The 20548-nt window shown below is 37.2% G+C and overlaps 1 protein-coding gene across 4 annotated transcripts in view; it reads right to left on the bottom strand.

The window, feature by feature from the left end:
* The window catches only part of ATP2C1 (ATPase secretory pathway Ca2+ transporting 1), a 45219-nt gene extending 25502 nt beyond the window's left edge, over nucleotides 1-19717 (bottom strand). The window contains exons 1-8 of one of the 4 annotated variants that reach the window (XM_007438529.4): nucleotides 19068-19717; nucleotides 18265-18450; nucleotides 10469-10579; nucleotides 6024-6140; nucleotides 5348-5437; nucleotides 3257-3292; nucleotides 1803-1864; nucleotides 21-129 (exon numbers count right to left, since the gene is read on the bottom strand). In XM_007438529.4, coding sequence (XP_007438591.1) covers nucleotides 21-129; nucleotides 1803-1864; nucleotides 3257-3292; nucleotides 5348-5437; nucleotides 6024-6140; nucleotides 10469-10579; nucleotides 18265-18270 — 531 coding nt within the window. In that variant the 5' untranslated portion in view covers nucleotides 18271-18450; nucleotides 19068-19717. Of the gene's footprint in view, nucleotides 1-20; nucleotides 130-1802; nucleotides 1865-3256; nucleotides 3293-5347; nucleotides 5438-6023; nucleotides 6141-6393; nucleotides 6521-10468; nucleotides 10580-18264; nucleotides 18451-18825; nucleotides 18979-19067 lie in introns of those variants that run through there. The other 3 variants (XM_025173396.2, XM_007438530.4, XM_025173397.2) reach the window with 3 other exon arrangements.
* Nucleotides 19718-20548: the final 831 nt, after the last annotated feature.

Genomic DNA, 20548 nt, shown 5'->3' with positions numbered 1-20548 from the left:
CTGAGTCACTGACTTCATACCTCAAATAGGCGCAAGTCTGCAGGAACTCTGTCTCCCACTGACAGGCAGACAGTATCTCCAGGAACCAAGTCTCTTGCAAGTGTATGTTCTACCCTCCCTTCTCGAACACTGGAGAGATACAAATAGATAAAAACCCAGTAGAATAGATTATTTCTTCAAATTTATTTTGAGAATTAAAAAAAAAAACCTCCAAATTTAATAGCTAAATAAGACCAACAACTTACATCATTCCCACCCTGATGGTGTTCCATAAAGCCCTAAAACCCTATAATGGTATGTGGGAATGAACTTGGGAGAAAGGAGGAAGAGCCGCAGACTAGGCACTGTCATGCAAAAGGTATCTCAGACCACAGAAGCAGAGGGGATGTGGGAAGCATTTCAGAAGGGACTCTCCCTAGCTTTCCAGACAGTAAAAGGAAAGAAGGGGAGGAATACTTTCAGACTTGTACGATTCTGTGAATGTAACCTTACAATAAAGATAGACCTAGTATTCATTGTTGTGCTTCTTGTCTGGACTATCTAAAAGGATTAACAAGACCTGGATATTTTCCAAGGCTTTGGGTTAAGGTGGTTGGAACATGTCAGATATATTTGCATGTGTTGCTGTTGCTGGCCGGATTCACCATTTTGTCCCCCCCCTCCCCCAATTTTTAAAAATAGTTCTACTTATATTGTATCTTCTACCTTGTTTGGTTTTATTGTGAGTCACCCAGAATCAGTCTGGGGTTGGGCAGTGCCTAAACTGAATAAATTAAATTAAAATAAAATTCAAGTTGCAATCTTCCACTAGCTTTTGTGTATATACCTGGATAAAATTTGCTTGATTTGCTATGCCAAACATCTCTCCTTTCAGATGTTATTTATTCCATTTCAAGCAGAATTTGAGATTGAAGATCATATGGGCAGGAATCAAAATGCCAGGGTAAGTATTTTGTCCTCTTTTATTAAAGTTCCTTTGAAATTTGTATTATGAATGTTGAGTGCTGAGAAGATAATTGGGTTTTTGCACAACTATTTTTTTTTCACATCTAGGATTTGCCAGATTTTTAATGAAATCTACTGTACAGAATTAAACCTATGGTCAGGTGGAGCCTTATGCAAACTCTATAAAAAGATAATTTAGAGAGGGCTGCATTAAGAACAGGTTTGAATGGACTCATACAAGTTGATGGAACTTAAGGTATGAACGTCTGAATCCAAGTGAGTGTAACTTAATAGCCACAACTCCAGCAAGTTGTTTATATGTAAATGAGAAAAACCTCAAAAAATATATTTGAAAAACTGTGCATTATTTATATAATCATAAATATTTCTTTGCTCATATGCACCCAAGACAATATAAAATATTTAAAACCAAAAAGAGCAGCATGCTACAGATAGTAGTCCCAGCAACCACCCCTTAAAAAAATAGGCTGTCTTTCAACAAACAAAATAGATTCCCCTTTCAACAAACAAAATAGATCTCCCTTTCAAAAGATGCAGTTATTATCCAGTGTCTCAAAAGTGTCTGCATTCACTATTCTTTCAATGACACATGAACATAAAACCCTGTCATTTAAAGAATCCCTGTTTGTAATTCATTTACTAAGATTATTTTATATTACTCCTCATTGTAATCTTCAGATAGGATTACAATTAAATTGAAAACATCAAAATAATTACTACCAGACAGAAACCAATTCAAAAAAATCACAGGTTCAGCCATTTGGCATAATATGAAATTAGGAGTGCATCTTCAGATACATCGCTTACATCTAAAATAAGAATAAGCTATTCCTTACCAGTGGCATTCTGGAGGTACAAGTTTACTCAATTCTTCAAGAGATTTTTCTGAACGATATTCCTACAAGTACACAGCATGAAATTAGAGACCAGACTTTGGTATATGCATAAGATTTTTGCACAGCTGAGATTCTGGAGTTGATTTCTGTTATTTTACACATATGCAAAATTGTTAACAGAATTTTTTTTCTAAGGACTGGGATTAAGTTAACTGCACAATATACCATCTTTGCAACTTCTTTCCCCCCCTCTATTGTAGTGGATCTTCCCGGGTCAACCCAATCATGAAACTCCATGAGACTTCCTTATGGTAGCTGGCCACCTTCTTTGGAGCAATTAGTATGGCTGGTGATGGAGTGAACTGTCTAGCTCGTTACAAGTGACTCACACTGACTTCTCCACTCCAGAAGGGTCTTCCATAATCTGGGGTAAAGAGGCCAACTGATCATACCACTAGATTCTACTACTGCCTCCAGAAGATCAGTCATGATTCACTTTAATTAATCTACAGGGTCTATGGGCAGTATTTGCATCCAGCGGCATAATCAAGAGATGACATCCAGTAATTTTGGGCAGCACTAGTGTCCTGTGTGGCCTCTTAATCATGCACAGTGCATACTACTGCAGCCTGTACTACATGCCTGTTGATTACCACAAATGTTGGTAAACACTACACTAGTGTATTTGCATCGAATATGCAAATAAAAGTACATTGTGCAGACAACTGCTATGGGTGAACATGGAGGAATTTCTCATGGGAAGTAGAGGATGACCCTAAGCTCTGAAAACTAGTCCCCTAATTCCCACAGACTCACGTTCTCATTATTTATGGTTTTGTTACCCACAGTTTTGGGCTGGAACGGAACCCCTGAGAATATAAGCTAAATGTTTCAGTTTTTTAGTTTTAATTAGAATGTGCAAGTGACTGTAACAAAATACTCAGCTGATTATCCCTATTCCTCTCTTTTTCTACAATCTAACAGGTATTTCTAATAAATTCAGATACTAATTATGAGATCCAAAATATAAATATAAAATATAAATATATGTATGTATAATGTGTGTGTGTATGTGTGTGTGTGAATATATGAGAGAGATTCAGGTTTACATCAATAGTCTGTATCAAAAATACTTCTTCAGTTGTGACCCCTATCCCAACATATTTATTAATGGGTCACAGAAGGAAATTCTTCTTTTCTAGGTATTTCTTTATTTCAGCAGGCAAAAGTTTATTACTGTACAGATAAGTTTAGTCCCTCCTCTCTTTTATATCCTGTTGAATATACATTCCAATACATATTTCTCTTCTCAAATATAGATATAAACACATTAAGAGGAAGTTAAACAGGAAAAGAATCAACTTACAAATAGACTCCTAAATGTTTTAATTGGCATAACAACAGTAAATACTCAACAAATAGTGGCTCAAGTGAAACAAATGAAAAATTCCTACCTGAACAAAGGCAACTGTTACAACAATAAGTATTGCCTGTATGAAAGTAGACAAATACTACTGAGAATTTCTTTTTAACATATACATAAAAGTGCAAATTAGATTCTGTGCAGAGAAAACAAATTCATGCAACAATCTTCCATTTATTTATTTATTTTTTTAATCTAATATCCAGGAGATACAACCCAAACTTGAAAAGCAGGCAACTTCACTTATAAATTTAGAAGTCCATTATTACTGAATCAAGTGAAATAATTGTAAATCAGTATGTAAAAGAACAGAAAATCTAATAAGTTAATTCTGGAATCTTTTAGTCTACTTTATTCACATACTGTCTTTTTTGTTAACTATCTTAGATTCAACTCCATTTCAAATACATTTGTGTTTTCTCCAATGTGTCTAAAGGTATTTTTAATGCAAAAGACAAAGTCAGGGACATACTATTAATGGATGTATTCAATGAGAACCAAAAGCATTTTTCAAGATTTTTATTTTTTGCCAATCTCCAGACCAAGGCTTGCTCCTTTGATTTATCTAGTATCTTTTCCACTTAGGTTCAACAAGACATCTAAAGAAACTAAAAATGTGCACATTTTCTCCTTTTGTGCTACCAATATTTCTTAAGCCACTTTAAGTTATGGACTGTACTTTAATTAGGTAATTTAGGCATACCATTTAGATTCAAAAATATTAATACTATGCAAAACATTCATCTATGAACCATACCATGTGTGGTTCCAGACATGGAAAGCTCTTGGTCCAGATATGGGCAGAAGTATTAAGGAAGAGGGAGAGTAAATAAAAGTCAAGGACATTGGTATCTACTCATGCCAACTAAGAGAAGGAAGAGAAAGGAAGGTTATGAGAAGATGAGGAAGGTTGGTTGGATAGCCCTGCCAATGTCCTTAGCTTCAATTATATCATATCCAACTGTCTTTAGGCTTCCTTTTCTCATCTTTCCTGAGCTGCTGCTAATATCCTTGGCTTCATAAGGGGGGGGGGGGGTAGGAAAAGGAAGGTGCTGGGAAGACTGGAGGGGTGGGGCAAATGCATCAGCTAGAAACTACATACCTGAAGCCAAGGTAAGGAAGGAAGAAAACAGAACCTGGAAACATTTGGCCAGGGTGGGGAGAGGCCAAGATGGGCCAGTTCAACATGTTGCATTTAAAATCAAGAACATCAGCAATGGTAGCTAAAGGGACATAGTGTACTAGCAGGATTGGCACCCAGATAACATATAGGAGGAGGGGAAAGATAGGCAAGGCACATCAGCCTTGCCTGACTCATCCCGTAGGTTCTAGACTTGATTTAAATTATATTCAAATAGTATTGTTACAGAGCTTCCATTTTAACAGGTGTGTAATTTAACAGTGCCTTAAACAGCTTTGTCTTATACAGGAGAATCAGTTATATTTTTAGAAAAAAGGAGAGAACAAAAATAATGTGCCCACTGCTTTTACTGCGTAGCTCCATACAAACAGTCAATATATCTTTGTACAAAGGAAGAATATAGTTACATGAGAAGAAATGTGGATGCATAGAGAATTTGTTTCTGTTTAATTTTAAAACCTCACAATGGAAATAATATAGAAGTATTTTTAATATATTTAGTAATAGTCAATCACTGGGAAGACAAAATCCACTTTGCCATGCATACAATCCAAAGGCTTTAGAAAAAAGGCATCCCTCAAAACAGATATACTGTACAATCTTAATATGTGTTTGGCTTTAAATACAGAGAAAACTGAGCAGAGACAATTTCTTAAAGCCAGTTCAAAATGCATGTTTCAGTAAAAACATACATTATGTGGAAAGGATGAAACGATTTTGCATGGCTAGCAATGCAAAGCAATTCCATTTGATCTAAAACAAATAACTTGAAAAAAAAATAGCTCAGCGTAACTAATACATACATACAGAGGGTTGTGTTTATTTAAAGCATGGATATGAAACAGTGGCCTTCCAGATGTTGTTAGAACTGCATTTCTCATCATTTATGACCATTGGCCATGGTGTATGTATAATGTTGAAGGAAGTTAACCGTAGGCCCAGGTTCTATACCCTTCACTTAATGCAAAACGATAATCTTACCACAGTGATACTGACGGCATCATCAAATTGATGCATTATAACACTGATGACTGCAGAAGCCAGGAGCAGCATAATCAGAGGATTTTTAAACTACAAAGAAAAAGAAGACATTTTTTTCAAAAATGTCTTGGAATAATAAAGAAAATTCCTTTCCCCACTCCCTCAGAAACTAAGTATAACATCTTCCGCAGCAGGAAATAGCTCCCAAATTACAATGCCTCAAAAGAGAGGTCCTTAAGTGATACTGTTAAAAATGTTAAAAATGTAACAGTGCTGAGTTTTAATACAACCTTTTATTAATCAAACTTAATTAATACATCTCTAAATAAAATATTTGAAGAAAAATTGTATATGCACCTTTGTTATAAATCAGGGTTTGATTTATAAATATGGCCCTCAAAAATATTGTGTAAATATTCATTTAAATAAACTCTGAAAGAACAGAAGAAAAATACAAGACTTCCATCCAGACAAAGATTCCATTATTAAAGTCACCTGAATACTAACTGGAAGCTACCTTGGAAGATCAAATCTAATGGAGTGGCATTTGTCCATGTACTACCATCACCACCACCACATAATTAGCTGGTTGTGATCCCAACATTTCTTAGCTTGCATGAAGATAGCTAATTTGGGTGCTTAAAATAATAAAAATATTCTTGGAAGAGATTCTTACCTGAGAAATGTATTTTTTCCATAGCGGTTCATCTTCATTAATATCAAATTCATTCCAACCATGGAAAGCCCTTCTATGGCAAACTTCACAGTTTTTCAAGCCATTCTGAATATCAGCCTATGGAATATATATGGGCATGTACTTTAATAGATGTATCTATTCTACACATTCACATGAATGTATTCTTTAATTGCAATCAAACATTAAAATCCCATAAAAGTCATACTCAGTGTATATATTATTCCTGGACAAAAGGCTTTTACCTAATCTTGTTTCATAACTGTGCATTTCAAGAATCAGAATGACACAGTAGAAATTCTATCATTAAAACAAACAATGAAGACTGATTCCTGAATTGCTGGATTTTTACCAAGAAAAGGCTGAATGTTCACTTTCTTCTATTATACCAATAAAGCATCATGTTGTATCTGAGATTGAAGGAACTGAAGGATTGGCTTCCACCATGTGAATTTGCCCATGCAGTGGGTGAGGAGAATATCTTTCAGCCTCCAAGCCTCTTTTTTCTGACACCAGGTGCTCCCTTAGAACAAAATTGCTGAAATAGGTCATGTGGTTTTGTACCATAGCACAAATATTAAAACAATCTTAACTGTTTAAAGAAGACAGACATCAACATTCTTTCCCAAAACCAGAAAAATAAATACAAAACCTTAACCAAACCCACTTGCATCATCATTTATTTGCTGTGACCCTTGGGCTTCTCTCAATGTTACATGGGACATTCAGCCACCAATATCTTCTTCATCTTCAGAGACCTTCCATCTTGGAGGTTAGCCAGTCAGTCACAGTAGATAGACCCCTGGAGTGCTATCCCTAGAGAGAGACTCATTTGACATCAAGTTTGATGTCCCTTTATGGGTAGGAAAATAGATTTTCTGCAGATTTTTAGAAATCTTCCTTGCTTCTGCAATTCATTCATTTAACTTGCCATCTAGATTGTTTAGAATGAATTCATCAGAACTCAGGAAAGAGCATTTAGAAAGCATCAAGGTAGACAGACTCCCATATAGATGAGAAAATGCCCTTATCTTAGAACACATGATTGGTAACCTAAAAGTAATGATGCAGGTTTCTTAGATTACATCGCAGAATTCAGCACAGTATTACTATTAGCATTATATCTGAAAATCTGAATGGCCAGATGATTTTTAATTTAATGGTTTTTCTTGTTCACATAGTAAACAACTCTCCATATTAAAAAAAAAAAAAGCTTTTTAGGAGGCATAAAGTTTCTCTACCAAACTCATAGCATCCACTAATTGATTAGATAACTAGCCAAATGGGTGTTAGAGTGAAATTTGCTAACAGTGGCCTTCTGATTATCAGAAGATGATCTATCTTTCTATCCTCCCAGTGAGCTCTGGGGTATCTGGAAAGGTTTATTGTTAAATGAATAGAGACTCCTGCACTCAGATGCACAGGAACTAGATAGTGTAATATACATATAGGACCATATGACACTATATTATATTACTAATTTTAGCAGTCTGGCAGCCAAAGGTGACAACAGCAGATGTCCTAACCCAGCAGTTCAAAGCTATTTCATGTAATTTTGATGGCCTCCACTTCCTGTGCAGGTAGTCCTTGGGTTACAACAGCAATTGGGACCAGAGTACAAGCAGGCGGGGATTACAAAGTACAGTGGTACCTCGGGTTACGAACGCCTCTGCTAACAAACTTTTCGGGTTGCGACCAGGTCCGGCCGCAAAAATTTACCTTGGGTTACGAACCCCACCTCGGGTTACGAACCGGATCTGCGGCCATTTTCCGCCGTGACACGTGGTCCACGGCCATTTTCCACCCGTTCCACGTGGTCCGCGGCCATTTTTCCACCCGTGCCACATGGTCCGCAGCCATTTTTCCGCCCGTTCCACATGGTCCGCGGCCATTTTCCGCCCGTTCCACGTGGTCCGCAGCCATTTTTCCGCCCGTTCCACGTGGTCCGCGGCCGTTTTTCCGCCCTGCCGCGTGGTCCGCGGCCATTTTTCCGCCCCTGCCGCGTGGTCCGCGGACGCCAGAACGGATTAACGGTAATTACATTGAACCTTATGGGAAAATTTGCTTCGGGTTGCAACCAAATTGGGTTGCGACCAGAGTCACGGAACGGATTAAGATCGTAACCCGAGGTACCACTGTATGACATCCCCATGCCACCCGGGGGCTCCTAGGGAGAAAAAATGGTGGGAGTGGGAGTGACTTGCGGGAGCAATTTGAGACCTCCATTGACTTTGCTTGTGGGAAGCTGGCAGGGAAGGTTGCAAATGGCAATCACCTGACCGGGAGACACTGCAATGGCTGCAACTTCAAAGATCAGTCGTAAGTCTCCCCTGTGCAGTGCCATCATAACTTTGAACTGTCGCTGAACAAGTGATTGTAATCCAAAGCCTACCTGTAGTTGATAAACATGTTTCTTGTTCAATATTCTAAGTAACGCAGTATAGGATAATAAAGTAGGAGAATATACTTTGCTATGCCCCTATTCCTTCTGCGGACTCAGCTCCCTCTTATCTGACCACAGATCAGTCTGCAGCTCTTCCTCCTGTCTCCCAAGGTCATACCCTGATACCATTACAAGATCTGAATATACTGCACTCCTCTAGTCTTGTCATATTATTATTGCCTACTGAACAGGATGAATATGACTCTAGATCAAATGCTGTATGATAAAGATGCATACATTGTTCTAAGTTATAGCCCAAGTATTTGGAATCAATCAAGATATTAAGAATTATAGATTTTTTAGGCATGGGGTTATGTAAAAGAATTACTATGAAATATTGGGAGGTAAAATCTATACCTAATTTCAGCAATGGATTACTGATTTGTGTTGTCCACATTGTAATTAGTCCTTTTTTGACAAGGACTTTCAGCCAATGTGGTCAAAGTTTTTGGAATTGTTCTGTTTACAATATAACTTCCAGGCCGCTCCCTTCCCTCCGAACCCTAACCTTAACCCTTTCCCCCGAACAATCTAGCATTGATGGGATGGTTATTGATACTTGCTCATGGGTTGTGTGATAACACCTATCAAAAGGTAAGAAGCAACTTAAGGAGGTAGGGCAATTGTCTACAGCAATTCCCAACCGAAAAAGGTTAAACAGGGGAGCATTTTGGTATTTCTGCTATTTCATCTGTATATAAAGTCATTGGTCACAAGTCATGCTAAGCACTTGGTTGAGTGTGTCCAAAGAAATATGGCTGGCATCACTCAGTTCTTCTATACACATGATGGCCATTATTTCCTGACTATCCTACAGATATCTGAGACAAGGGTGCTACCCCAATTATTTTATTGAATACAAATGTGCTGATATCAAAAGCATAGGTAGCTTAAAGCAGTTCAGTCTAATTTCTTACAATCTATATGTACTATCATGGTAGAAGCTAGGAATTAGTTTTGTCTTTTCAATGCATGATTAAAATTTAAGTTCACACCTAAATTTGGATTATTACTGAGGGAAGACAACATAGCTTCTACTTTCTTTCCCACCAAAGAATCACCCAGCATACCCTCAAAACTGACTCCAGAGCCTGGGGGCTTTCCAAAGCAAACAGAAAGCATGTGGGAGGACAGAAGAACAGAAAATAGGTCTTCTGTGGTTCCATTAGTAGCAGCTTCTGAGTGGCACTGCATTATTGGTTTTCATATTTTTATTGTTTTGTCATTTGAAGCCCTCTAATTTAATTAAGCAAACTTCCAAGACTTTCCAGAGCCAACCAGAAAATATGCACATTTGGCAAATAAAATATTTTCTATAATTTGTTGATTCGATTCTGATTTTAATAATACTTGAACAAATCAGTAATGTAGTTCAGTGTTGAATGGGAAATTCTGGGAGTTAAAGTTCATACATCTTAATGTTGCTGAGGTTGAGAAACACTGGTCTAAGTTACTATGTTAATAACAATAATTTATTGTCTTTATTATTTAGTCTGTTTAAAAGTTGAAGATGAGTAAATTTGCTTAAAGTAGCCCTTCCCAATCCTAGGCCCACTGAGCATATCCTAACTGACTGAAATTATAGGAGTTATAGTATCAAATCTCTGTTGGATATCAAGCTGAGTAACACTGTTTAGAAGCAAAATTCTTCTAGCAAGACTAAAATCATTTCACAAAGAAACTCAAAATGGATCTATTTTACATATCCACTACATATCCCTATCTATTACATATCCATATCCATTACATAATTTACAGATTAAGCTAATGCAAATAGCTTAATCTAAATGTACAGATCAATATTTATCAATAAATTATAAACAGATACTCTTTGAAATATCTCCTAGCGAGTCAAAACACTCTTTGAGCATCACAAAGAAATAGATTAACTAGCAAATTATTTATTGATCAGACATGTGAAGTTAACAAATACTCAAGAATGTTAAGAAAATGTTCTATTTAAACATTCCAAGTTGTTATTTACCTGAAGAATGCTTGCCACTTCACTGACTGGTAATTCACTTGCTTTTTTGGAAGTTAGAACAGGAATCATTATTTCATTTTCATCCTTGGGCAGCTGTTGAAAATGTGCAACCTAAAAAACAAGGAACTATCCATATCACCGAATACCACATTTCACTTGTCCCAGTAAGTTACAAAGAAGACTATCCAAGAAAATAAAAGTTACTACCAATTGCAACCATGTGTTCCTTTTGGTTTGAGCACCAACAGTTTAATCCACTTCTCAAGAGTAATAAAAAATAAATTATTCTATTCTGAGTAACTTTTCAGTATATTTTTTAAAAAGTTCAGTCCTATGCAAATTGTATTATATATATATATATATTTATAAGTGCCGTACATAATAAATTAAACATACATTCTAGTTAGCTACTCCTGTATTATTTTTAAAAAGTGACTGACCTAATTAATGTATCTTGATACTATATGTTAACATACTTCTTCTCATTCACTTTAATAATTAAGAAGCTATGACAACAACTTATTGCTGCCTCCTTTTCTCTAATTAATTTTCATTTTTTCTGCAAATTTTAGACATGAAACAGAATTTTAACTCTGCACAAAAGGAAATGACATTTATGTATAATGTATTTTAAAATAAAATAATAATGTATTGAAAATACAGTAACCATAACAAATATGTAAGGCTGTTATTAAAATGTTAATTTCCTATGCAGGAAGACTTACTATCAGCAATGGGATGATTCACAAATATTCCAGTGTACATGGAGATAAAACCAAAACATATTTGCATCTAAGATGGTTTACTACCTCTCCAGGGACTTCAATGGAGTGCTTTGAAAACTGTATTGTGTGAATAAGTATCCTTCTTCAAAGTGCTAAAGCAGCCACATCTTTCAGAAGACCCCACATGACTGCTTCCAAGATTTTCCCATGTCATCTTGACATGTATATGCATATACATGTATAAGGGTAGCACTTTGCTGACAGAACCAGAAGTGTTCTATGTTCGTGTATACACACAACCACCCTAAGGAAATCTCAGAAGCATCTGCACTGAACCTTCCAGAAGAACCATTTCCAATACTCTGCACAGTCCTAACAAATGGCATCAAAGTGTTTACATAGAGCAAACATAAGAGCAGGATGAATGACACCTGGAAAAGGTTCTTCAGCCATGGTTGAGGCTACTCTATGGATCATTAGCTTCTTTTTAACCAATAAGCATGCTTTAGTGAAAGCAGTCCAGGCAAATTATTAAATTAAATTTTACCCTCTGTTGTAAAGTCTCAAGTAACTAAATAGAAATCAGTAAGTTTCCTATTTCTAGATAAAACTGCTTTGCTAACAGACTTATAAATCATATTCACATGACTCAGACAACCCAGTGATTCCCTCTCCCAGTCAATTCAAGCTTTTAGTCCTCCCTGCTATAGCTGTCACTTGGAGGCTGGGAGCTGTCTCTTTCTTCCCCCTTCCTTCCTTATTTCTTTTCCCCTCTGGAAGGGTAAATATCTATAGCAGTACAATCACGGTTAGTGCACCATGGACAGGATATCCACACACACCCTTTTCATACTTACCTGTGGCAATAGAGATTGACAGATGAAACAGCCAGAGAAACATAATGTTTATAGAGGCCCTGTTTTCATGAGGCCTTTGTCTCAGTCACAGACAAATGAATGGAAGTCAATCGACAGGTAGGTAGTTCCCATGGGGAAATTAGCTGACCAGAAGGAGTTAGTTAATGGGTCTGTTTGGAGCTAAATCTAAGTTTTTTGGATTGGTTAATGGGATAAATCAGCTGGATTTTTTTACAGGTCACATCATGCTTACTATGCCATGCAGTTTTTAGGAAATAATAACCAGAAGAATAATCCTAAAATTGCAATTATAAGAAGACAACCACAACCCAAAGAGCCCACTTAGATGCGCGTAGGAAGATTAAGCCATCATTGCTGGCTGCTGATATATGAGATTATTGAAGCTGTGTCTTCATCTTAACTTTGGTTGAACTGTGGCTTTGAACACAAATCTCTATTGAAATCTTTTATAGATGAGAAATGATAAGTAAACATAAATGGTTAACCTGCCTTGATGTATTAGAATTTTCTCAAGGGGAATATAAAATAAAATCAAGAGATTTGATGACAGAAGGATATTCTTGTCAATGGTTTTCTTATGTACAATTATCAGAAAGGTTTAAAGTGGATAAAAGATTTCATGGTTTTGAACGAACTAAGACTGAGTTTGAAATAGAATTATGTACTAATGACCATGTTATTGCTAAAATGTAGAAACTTTTACTGAAATATGAAATATGAGACAGAAGAACAAGTGAAAGAGTGTATGATAAAATGGGCTAAAAATTTTGGCTATGGATCAATGAGAAAATATGTGGTCAAAAAGATTCAAATTTACATTACATTCAAGCCTTATTGAGAATTTTTATAAAATGAGGTATCGTTGGTATTTGTCAACAGAGCAATTGTCTAGAATGTATAACGGTACTTCAAATCTTTGCTGGAAATGTGAATATGAAGGGACATTTTGCCATGTTTGGTGGACATGTAAGAAAGCTAAAACATTTTGGATACAAATACATACATCAATTCAGAAGATTTTAAAGGTTAAAGTACAACTGAATCCAGAGACTTTTCTTTTGGGACTAATGGGCAGGCAATTGGAAAAAAGTCATGGAACTTTGTTTTTATATATGACAACTGGAGCGAGACTATTATATGCTCAAAAATGGAAAGGTTCAACACTGCCCACAATGGATGAATGGCTGGTGAAGATGATGGAACTTGCAGAGATGGCTAAATTAACTTCTTTGATTAGAGAAAAAATATCTACATTTATGGCTGATTGGAAACCTCCTATAGACTTTTTGCATGAAACAGAAAAAAATGCATTTATGATTTGTGGCTTTGATGATTAGAAAAAAACTGGACAATAGAAAAAAGTGAGCTTTTTTTGTAATCATAGAGTAATAGTTAATTTTGTAATTATATTTGCTGCAAAAGAAATTGGAAGCTTCTTTTTTTTCATTTTGTTCTCTTTCTGCACTTTTTTCTTCTTCTCTTTTTCTTTCTTTGCTTTTTTATTCTTTATCAGTTTGTGTTAGTTTTTTATGTTCTTTGTAAAACTTTTAATAAAATTTATTTTAAAAAAAGAAAGATTACAAATTCTCTAAAGGAAACATGGAACTTGAATATGCAGCGTTTTCTATTCCAAAATACAAAATAATATGAAAATATCTTTGAGGAGTACATTTCTATACTATTAATAATTAATACATTATTTTAATTTTATAGATCAATCTTATCCTGCTATTATAGATGGTAGTGAACTGAAAATCTATCACCTTGTCTCTTAGCCATGATTCTGTCTCATATTTCTCATTATATTTCATTCCATCTACCATATCTAGTTATTATGAAACTGTTGCATATTTGTTTCACAAAAGGCAAAGTTATTTCAAGTTCTTGTACCATGAGTGATAGATAATACAACACTTAAGGAAATATCATTTCTATGCATCACTTAAAAAGATATATCATAGTCCAAAAGTTGCCAGTCAGATGTTTCCAAGGAACAATAACACTGAGTTACATTTTGTGTAAAAAAAAAAAAAATCCTTTTCTCTATCCTGATTCTTCCAGGGTTTAATTTCATTGTCATGTCCCTTCTCATTCGCCTCATTTCTAGACATTTTTCAAACATGAGTTCCATAAAATGCCCTATGGCATTTGCTTTCACTCATAAGCATATTCCATATAACAACTCTTTTGTTGAAGTGTTAAGCTTGGATTCGTATAACATCCTTCTTGAACATAAGTCTCAGAAGATCATGTTTCTGAAAATTAAAGGATTACTGACATGAAAGCACAAAAAGAGATTTGATAAAAATATGACAAATTCTGCACTGAAATAAACTATATTTTTTTTTACTTATTTCTAGGGCTTTGGGAAGATAGAATGGGAGTCTTTTTCTACTGTGAGGAAGTAGCTCACAAATTTCTACCCTTATTGTCTTGTTTTTTAAATATCAAAAAGTACAGATACTAGCCACTTTGTTGTCAAATTCAGCAGTGTGATATTGCTGTGCTTTAGGGAGGTGTATATGTAAGCTGCAGGGTGCCTACCCCTGCTGTACAGACATACAGTGCCAGATCAATCTTGTAAGCAAGTATCAGCCAAAATGGATGACAGCTAAACATATGTGCTTACAAGAAAAAAAAAGTATCCTTATTTAATAGTAGAAAATGTATCTGTGTTGCAGAAAAATGAATATATGCCATTTTCCAAGAACTGTAAAAAAAAAAAATTGTTCATCATGAGTTCAATGAACAAGAGCAGTTCATTAAGTAGAGCTGGAAAAGTCAATTTCTTATTCTTTCATTTAATTGAATGTCACAGGGCAATTAGATTATTAGAGGATATAATCACATCTTTAAAATATATTAAAGCAGCTCAGCAAACCACATGAGATGTTAAACAGTGGTCAAAAATGCGAAACTTCACACTACCAATAAATGAACCCTTCAGATAACAGATCCAACCAGATTTTAATTCAGAGGCATCCACAGCAAACTGATATTTCATCAGAATAACAAAACATGCATCATGATGACAACAGCTCTGCATCTTTCGTACTTGTGTGTGATATCAGGTTGCACATACAAAAGGCCAGAGTTTGCATCATGAGATTGCAATACATATTTCATCATTTATTCTACCCTATTCCCCCGCGGAAGCTTATATAGTAATTATTACATGTACAGGATAAAAGATCAATAAATGCTAATCTCCACAACAAAATGCATACTGCAAAATGCATACAATAGCTGCAACTACTCCTTGGAAAGATTATCAGAACTACCTTAAAAAGAAACCCTTTATATAAAATTTATTATCTTCTCAAATTAAGTTTTGGTTTTTCCTCATACATATCCTAGTTTTTATAACTGCACCAGCAAATTGTAGTCCTATAACTTGGTATTACAAATCACAATACCATACATAAATTTTAATACAACAGATATTAGTCCTACTCAACATTAATCTTACCCTATCAAACATACAAAACAAATGCTCATATATGGTGATGCATATTCCTTTCTAGATCAATGAATATATCTAACAATTGTCACTGATCCAAGAGCAATACTATGAAGCAGACATGTTTCTAAACTGCATTAGGTACTACATATATTAGGTCTGTGTCCAAATGTGAACCTTCAATGGTGAACAGACCCATCTACATTCTGAATATTTGTGTTTAAAAAAATAACAAACAAAACACTGAGAAACCAAAATGTACAGAATTCCACATCAATCTTTGTACTTTTGCACCGTCATCTATACTAAAAATAACAAATATCTTATAAATAAATATACAAACATACATGGCTTCCTCAGATAAGACAGCAGATTGTGAAATAAATTAAGCAGTTCTTCCCTGACTGGGGATGGGGTGCAGGGATGAACAATTATTTGAAGAATGCCTGTGACAACCTCCTTATCTTACCTAGTCTTTTAAGTAGTGTAGACCCAGGGGAAAACTGTTACAATTAAATTTAATAGTTCATATGAAGGGATATAGTTTTTATTGTGTGAATTACAGATCCAGAAACTGAACTGGGTCTTACACAGATGATTTAATTTAATAATTTAATTCAAGAAGGTAAAAATCATAAATTGTTATGAGTTCTAACTACTTAGTAATTTAGAAGATAGTTACTTAGATGAAATATCTATTATCTATATTTAGGCATTATTCTGCTTTCAACTACCTCAGTTTGCCTGTTCTAAGCAAATCTTGTAGGAAATCATACTTAGAAGTTCCAAAATATATATTTATGTTTCTTAATATAGCAAGAAAAACTTGCTGGCTACTTCATTTTTTAATTATTTAGGTTAAGAGTTCCTCTTACATTTATTTACTCTGTTTTTGCAAGAGGCTAAATAGTGAATTCTGACAAAAAAAGTTGCTAAAAATTAATTGTGGAATAGTAAGAGATGGAGACATATTTAATAAACTTTGTATTTCTACCTACGGGTGGCTACCTACCATACCATTATTACCAGAAAACTAAATCAGTTTTTCAGAGTGAAAAACTAAATCAGATTAAGAATGAAAGCTACAGCTATTCTTAGATTTTTAAAAATCCTAATAAAATTTAATTTTTATTTTATCTGGTGTATTTTATCTGGTACTTTAAGTATAAACAAATGACACATCTGTTATGGCAGTCCTCCTGGATGTTTTGATAGAACTCTCTAATAATTGATCATGCCGACTGCAATAGACTGGAAATGTGGTGCAAAATATCTAGAGAGTCAGGTTGAAAAACACTGCATTATTCTGTGATATCTTCACAACAGTAATGGCAAACTTGGTGATGACCTTTCTCCTTGAAGCAACTGCATTTCAACTTTTCTCAAGCAAAAGAGAATAAACATGTCTCTAATACAGTTCAATTTGTTTTCTTCCAATAATTCAACAATCAGAATTCAATCCAAAGTAGTTTAAGGGCTACTATTTTCATTTGTTTGGGAATCCATAATAACCTTAACATATCAGATGGCAGGTATATATATACAGATTTAGTTTACAGCAAATGTTTTCAGAACTAAAATACTTCACAACCACTGAATATGTTCTGTGTTGCAATTACTGCATTATCTAATGTAATATACATGGCCTCTTTGAATATACTTTAAGCCATCTTTAAATTATTTAAGTTGATTTCAACAAACAAAATATGACTAGGATAGAAAAGCTTTTTTTCTAGAAAAAGCATTATGTCCTAATGATACAATGAAACTTACTACCAAATAAGTATGGATTGCAGCCAGAATCAAATTACATGACATGCCCCCCAACATGTTCCTAAATGAAATGTAGCTGTAACACATGATCTGCCAATTTAATTAGTACAGTGGAGTTGGAGGGGAGGGAGTTACCCTTCCCTTAATTTCAATGTTCACATTAAAATCTAAGGTGCACTTGGTATTATTATTATAAAATACAAATGAAGTATTTATTTTCAGCATTAATATCAGACTAATACTGATATATAGAGCCATCTGGCATTTAGGATAAAACCAATTAGTGTAGAATCAGCTATGAGATCAGTGTGAAGACAGCAATTTCAAATTGTTAGATGTTATTCCCATATGATTATTTTCAACTAACATCATTCATCTTGATTTTGCAGTTCCTCAAAACTTCCAGTTAAAGGAAGGAACGGGTATACAAGCTGAAAATAAGACACTTCTGCAAAGAGTTCCCAACATCTAATGACCTAGACTTGATACAGAAAAGTCAACCTATTCTCAAAATTTCCAGTACTAGAACTCAAAATATGTTATCAGGATTTTAATAAGTTTAAATAGAATTTCAATCTTATTCAAACCCCTACTTGAACAAGTATAACAAAAATCTTTTAATCTTTTCCTAATCAATCACAGCCACCTGATGTGATCTGTAACTGATCACACTATTGATTATGTTAACAAAACCACAATACAAGCCATAAAACCAGACTAGGGTTCAGACAAAGCAGAAGTGTTTATGAAATCTAAGGCAGATCTGCTGTATAACAGAGGTTCAACAGCCCATACAACTTTTGTCCAACACTATACATAGTCTCTAGAGCAAACTTATGTCTCAAGAATCACACCTGAAGGCAGATAAACAAAAATGTAATCATTGTGTGCTTGTTTCTTTAAGGCAGTTATAATTCCCCCAGCAATCCCCAAATGTAACTCCTTCGCCAAAATATTTACCTTCATTTTCCCATTGAAACCGCACTTGGGTTGATGGCTACAAAGACTTAATGACAGCAACAAGCAGCCCAGTGGTTGGGACTGAGCAGAAAAGTGCAGAGAGATCCCTATATTCCAGGTAGGTGCTTTGTTCCCACTGCCCTCAAACACAGCAACATCGGTGAGAACAGGGTAAGTGATGAAGCGCTAGCAAGAGAAAGGGGAGAGAAAGACATAGGACACAAAAACGCCGCCGCTTATTCTGGCCCTTCCTTCGCATCACCAGCAAAGCTCCAGCCGGCAGAAAGCCACCTTCCCCCAAAGGCTCCCAAAGGGAAACGCTTGCAACCCAGCAGCTCCAGAAACAGAAAGGAGCACCACCCGCAGGGGACCGCTGCCGACTGAATCCCAAGCCTTCTCGGAAGCGCGGAGAGAGCCGCCAGGATCCTCCCTTCCTCCGAACGCTCCGCAGGGATCGCTCCCCTTTCCTGACACCTGTCACTCCTTCCCCTCCGACCCCTCCCAGCGCCCCCACCCGCTCGCCCTCCTGCCTGTTGCTAGGGGCTCGGGCCCAACGCCCACCTGGAAGGCGGGCGGGGCGAGAGGGCCGACATTGGTCGAGGGAAGTCTGGGGAGAAGGGAAATTCCTGAAAAGAAAAGCAGGAGGGCGGCTGCGGGCATGCACCGAGGTCTCCTGCGAGCCTCCCAGCTTCCTTCGCCAGAAGCAGCGGCACCACCTCATGAGGAGGAGCCACCGCCGCACACACGCACGCCCGTAGGCCACTCTTCGATTGCCCCGTCGCCGCTTCGCCTCAGAAACCCACCTTGCGCCTCCCCCTTGCAAGTCGCCCGCCGCCCTGCTCGGGGAAAGGTGCCTTCTTCCTTTTCAGTGCCTGGGCTCGGGCTCCACGCCACCGCAGCAGCGGCGCCGCCGATCCAGGCGCATCCTCGCTTCTCCCTCCGGAGCCAGGTTCGTTCGGCCCTCCTCTCCGCGCCCCGGTTCACTTCCGCTGCCAGCCGCGGGCACGGAGCGGAAGGCCCTAGAAGAAAGAGCGCGAGGCAGGCACCCGGGCTCACGCCAGACCGGGAGCAGAGGTGCGCATGCGCCAGGGGAAAGCCAGGCGCCGCCAGCCAGACCCCGGCGGCGGGTAGCGTTTCCTCGGCGCCGCGACTGTCGATGAGCGCTTGCTTTCCTTTGCTCCCTTCCCACATCCGGTTGTTTGGAACTAGAGGAGGAGGCGGGGTGAGAAAGCTCGGAGAGGTTCCTAGTTCGGCCAGGACGGGCGTAGTGGCCGGAGAGGCATCCGCTCACACCGCATTGGCCTCTAAACGCAACAAAGGCTACCGGCGTGTGCGCCTTCACGAGACAGGAAGGTCCGCTTAGCCCCGCGCGGTTGGTCCTCGGTTAAGGCGAGAAAGGAATTGGGCTGAAAAGGTGATGCGCGCCCGTGCTGTCGCCCTTATACACACGGCCTCTTACGTGGTCGCCGCACGGAAAGCAAAAGTAACGCTGTTTACGAGTAAAACGAATTGCGAAAGGGGCGTTTTTAGTACTGTAGAGGGAAAGGAAAAAAGAATGCACTTATTGTTGAGAAAGACGCCAGCAGTGCCCCACGAAGGGCGTTTCTTTGAAGCTTCCGGTCGGGCAACTCCAGTCTGTAATAGCATCGAAAGAATGAAACTGCCCTTGTTTCTCTGGCTCATGTTGCAACCCATTATTCCCTGTTTCTATGCCTGAAGGTGAATGACTTGCCTTGATAGGGATCAGAGCCCAAAGGTTCTTGGAGACCTGACCAGTGACTTTCCCAGTAAGAGAAAACATCCTGTACTGCATTCTCTTAATGTACCAGTCTTCTCCCCAGTATTGAAAATATCTTCCAGTGATTATCCAGGCAGCTAACAATTCTGGGTCCAGGGACTTTTGTTGAAATTCCTGAAGTTGACTGATCCCTGAACCAGAGGAATATATTAAAAAAGAAAAAAACATTTCAGTTTCTAGTCTTTGAGATGGAAACAAAGGTGTTTTCTATTATGCATGTTTCTAAGGCGGGCCAACTATTCAGCACTAATTTCTCACCTTCTTCCAAACTCCATGAGCTGTTCCTGTTTCACAACATTTTCCATTTGCCATCTATTGGCAACAATTGAAAAAAAAATCAAATTTATCAAGAATAGGAAATACCAATTCAAGTACATTGGATTTACAGTGTTTGCAGGAGAAAATCATTGGAGATAACAGCTCCCTAATTAAGCATCAGCATCACGCAGAAAGCCATCAAAGTATGGCATTTCAGAGACATGGGAG

The sequence above is a fragment of the Python bivittatus genome, unplaced genomic scaffold (assembly GCF_059951505.1).
Source record: "Python bivittatus isolate LINGU-HERP-01145 unplaced genomic scaffold, Pbiv_v1 ctg000610_np1212, whole genome shotgun sequence".
NCBI classification, from domain to species: domain Eukaryota; kingdom Metazoa; phylum Chordata; class Lepidosauria; order Squamata; family Pythonidae; genus Python; species Python bivittatus.
This window is presented reverse-complemented; position numbering and strand designations above follow the sequence as displayed.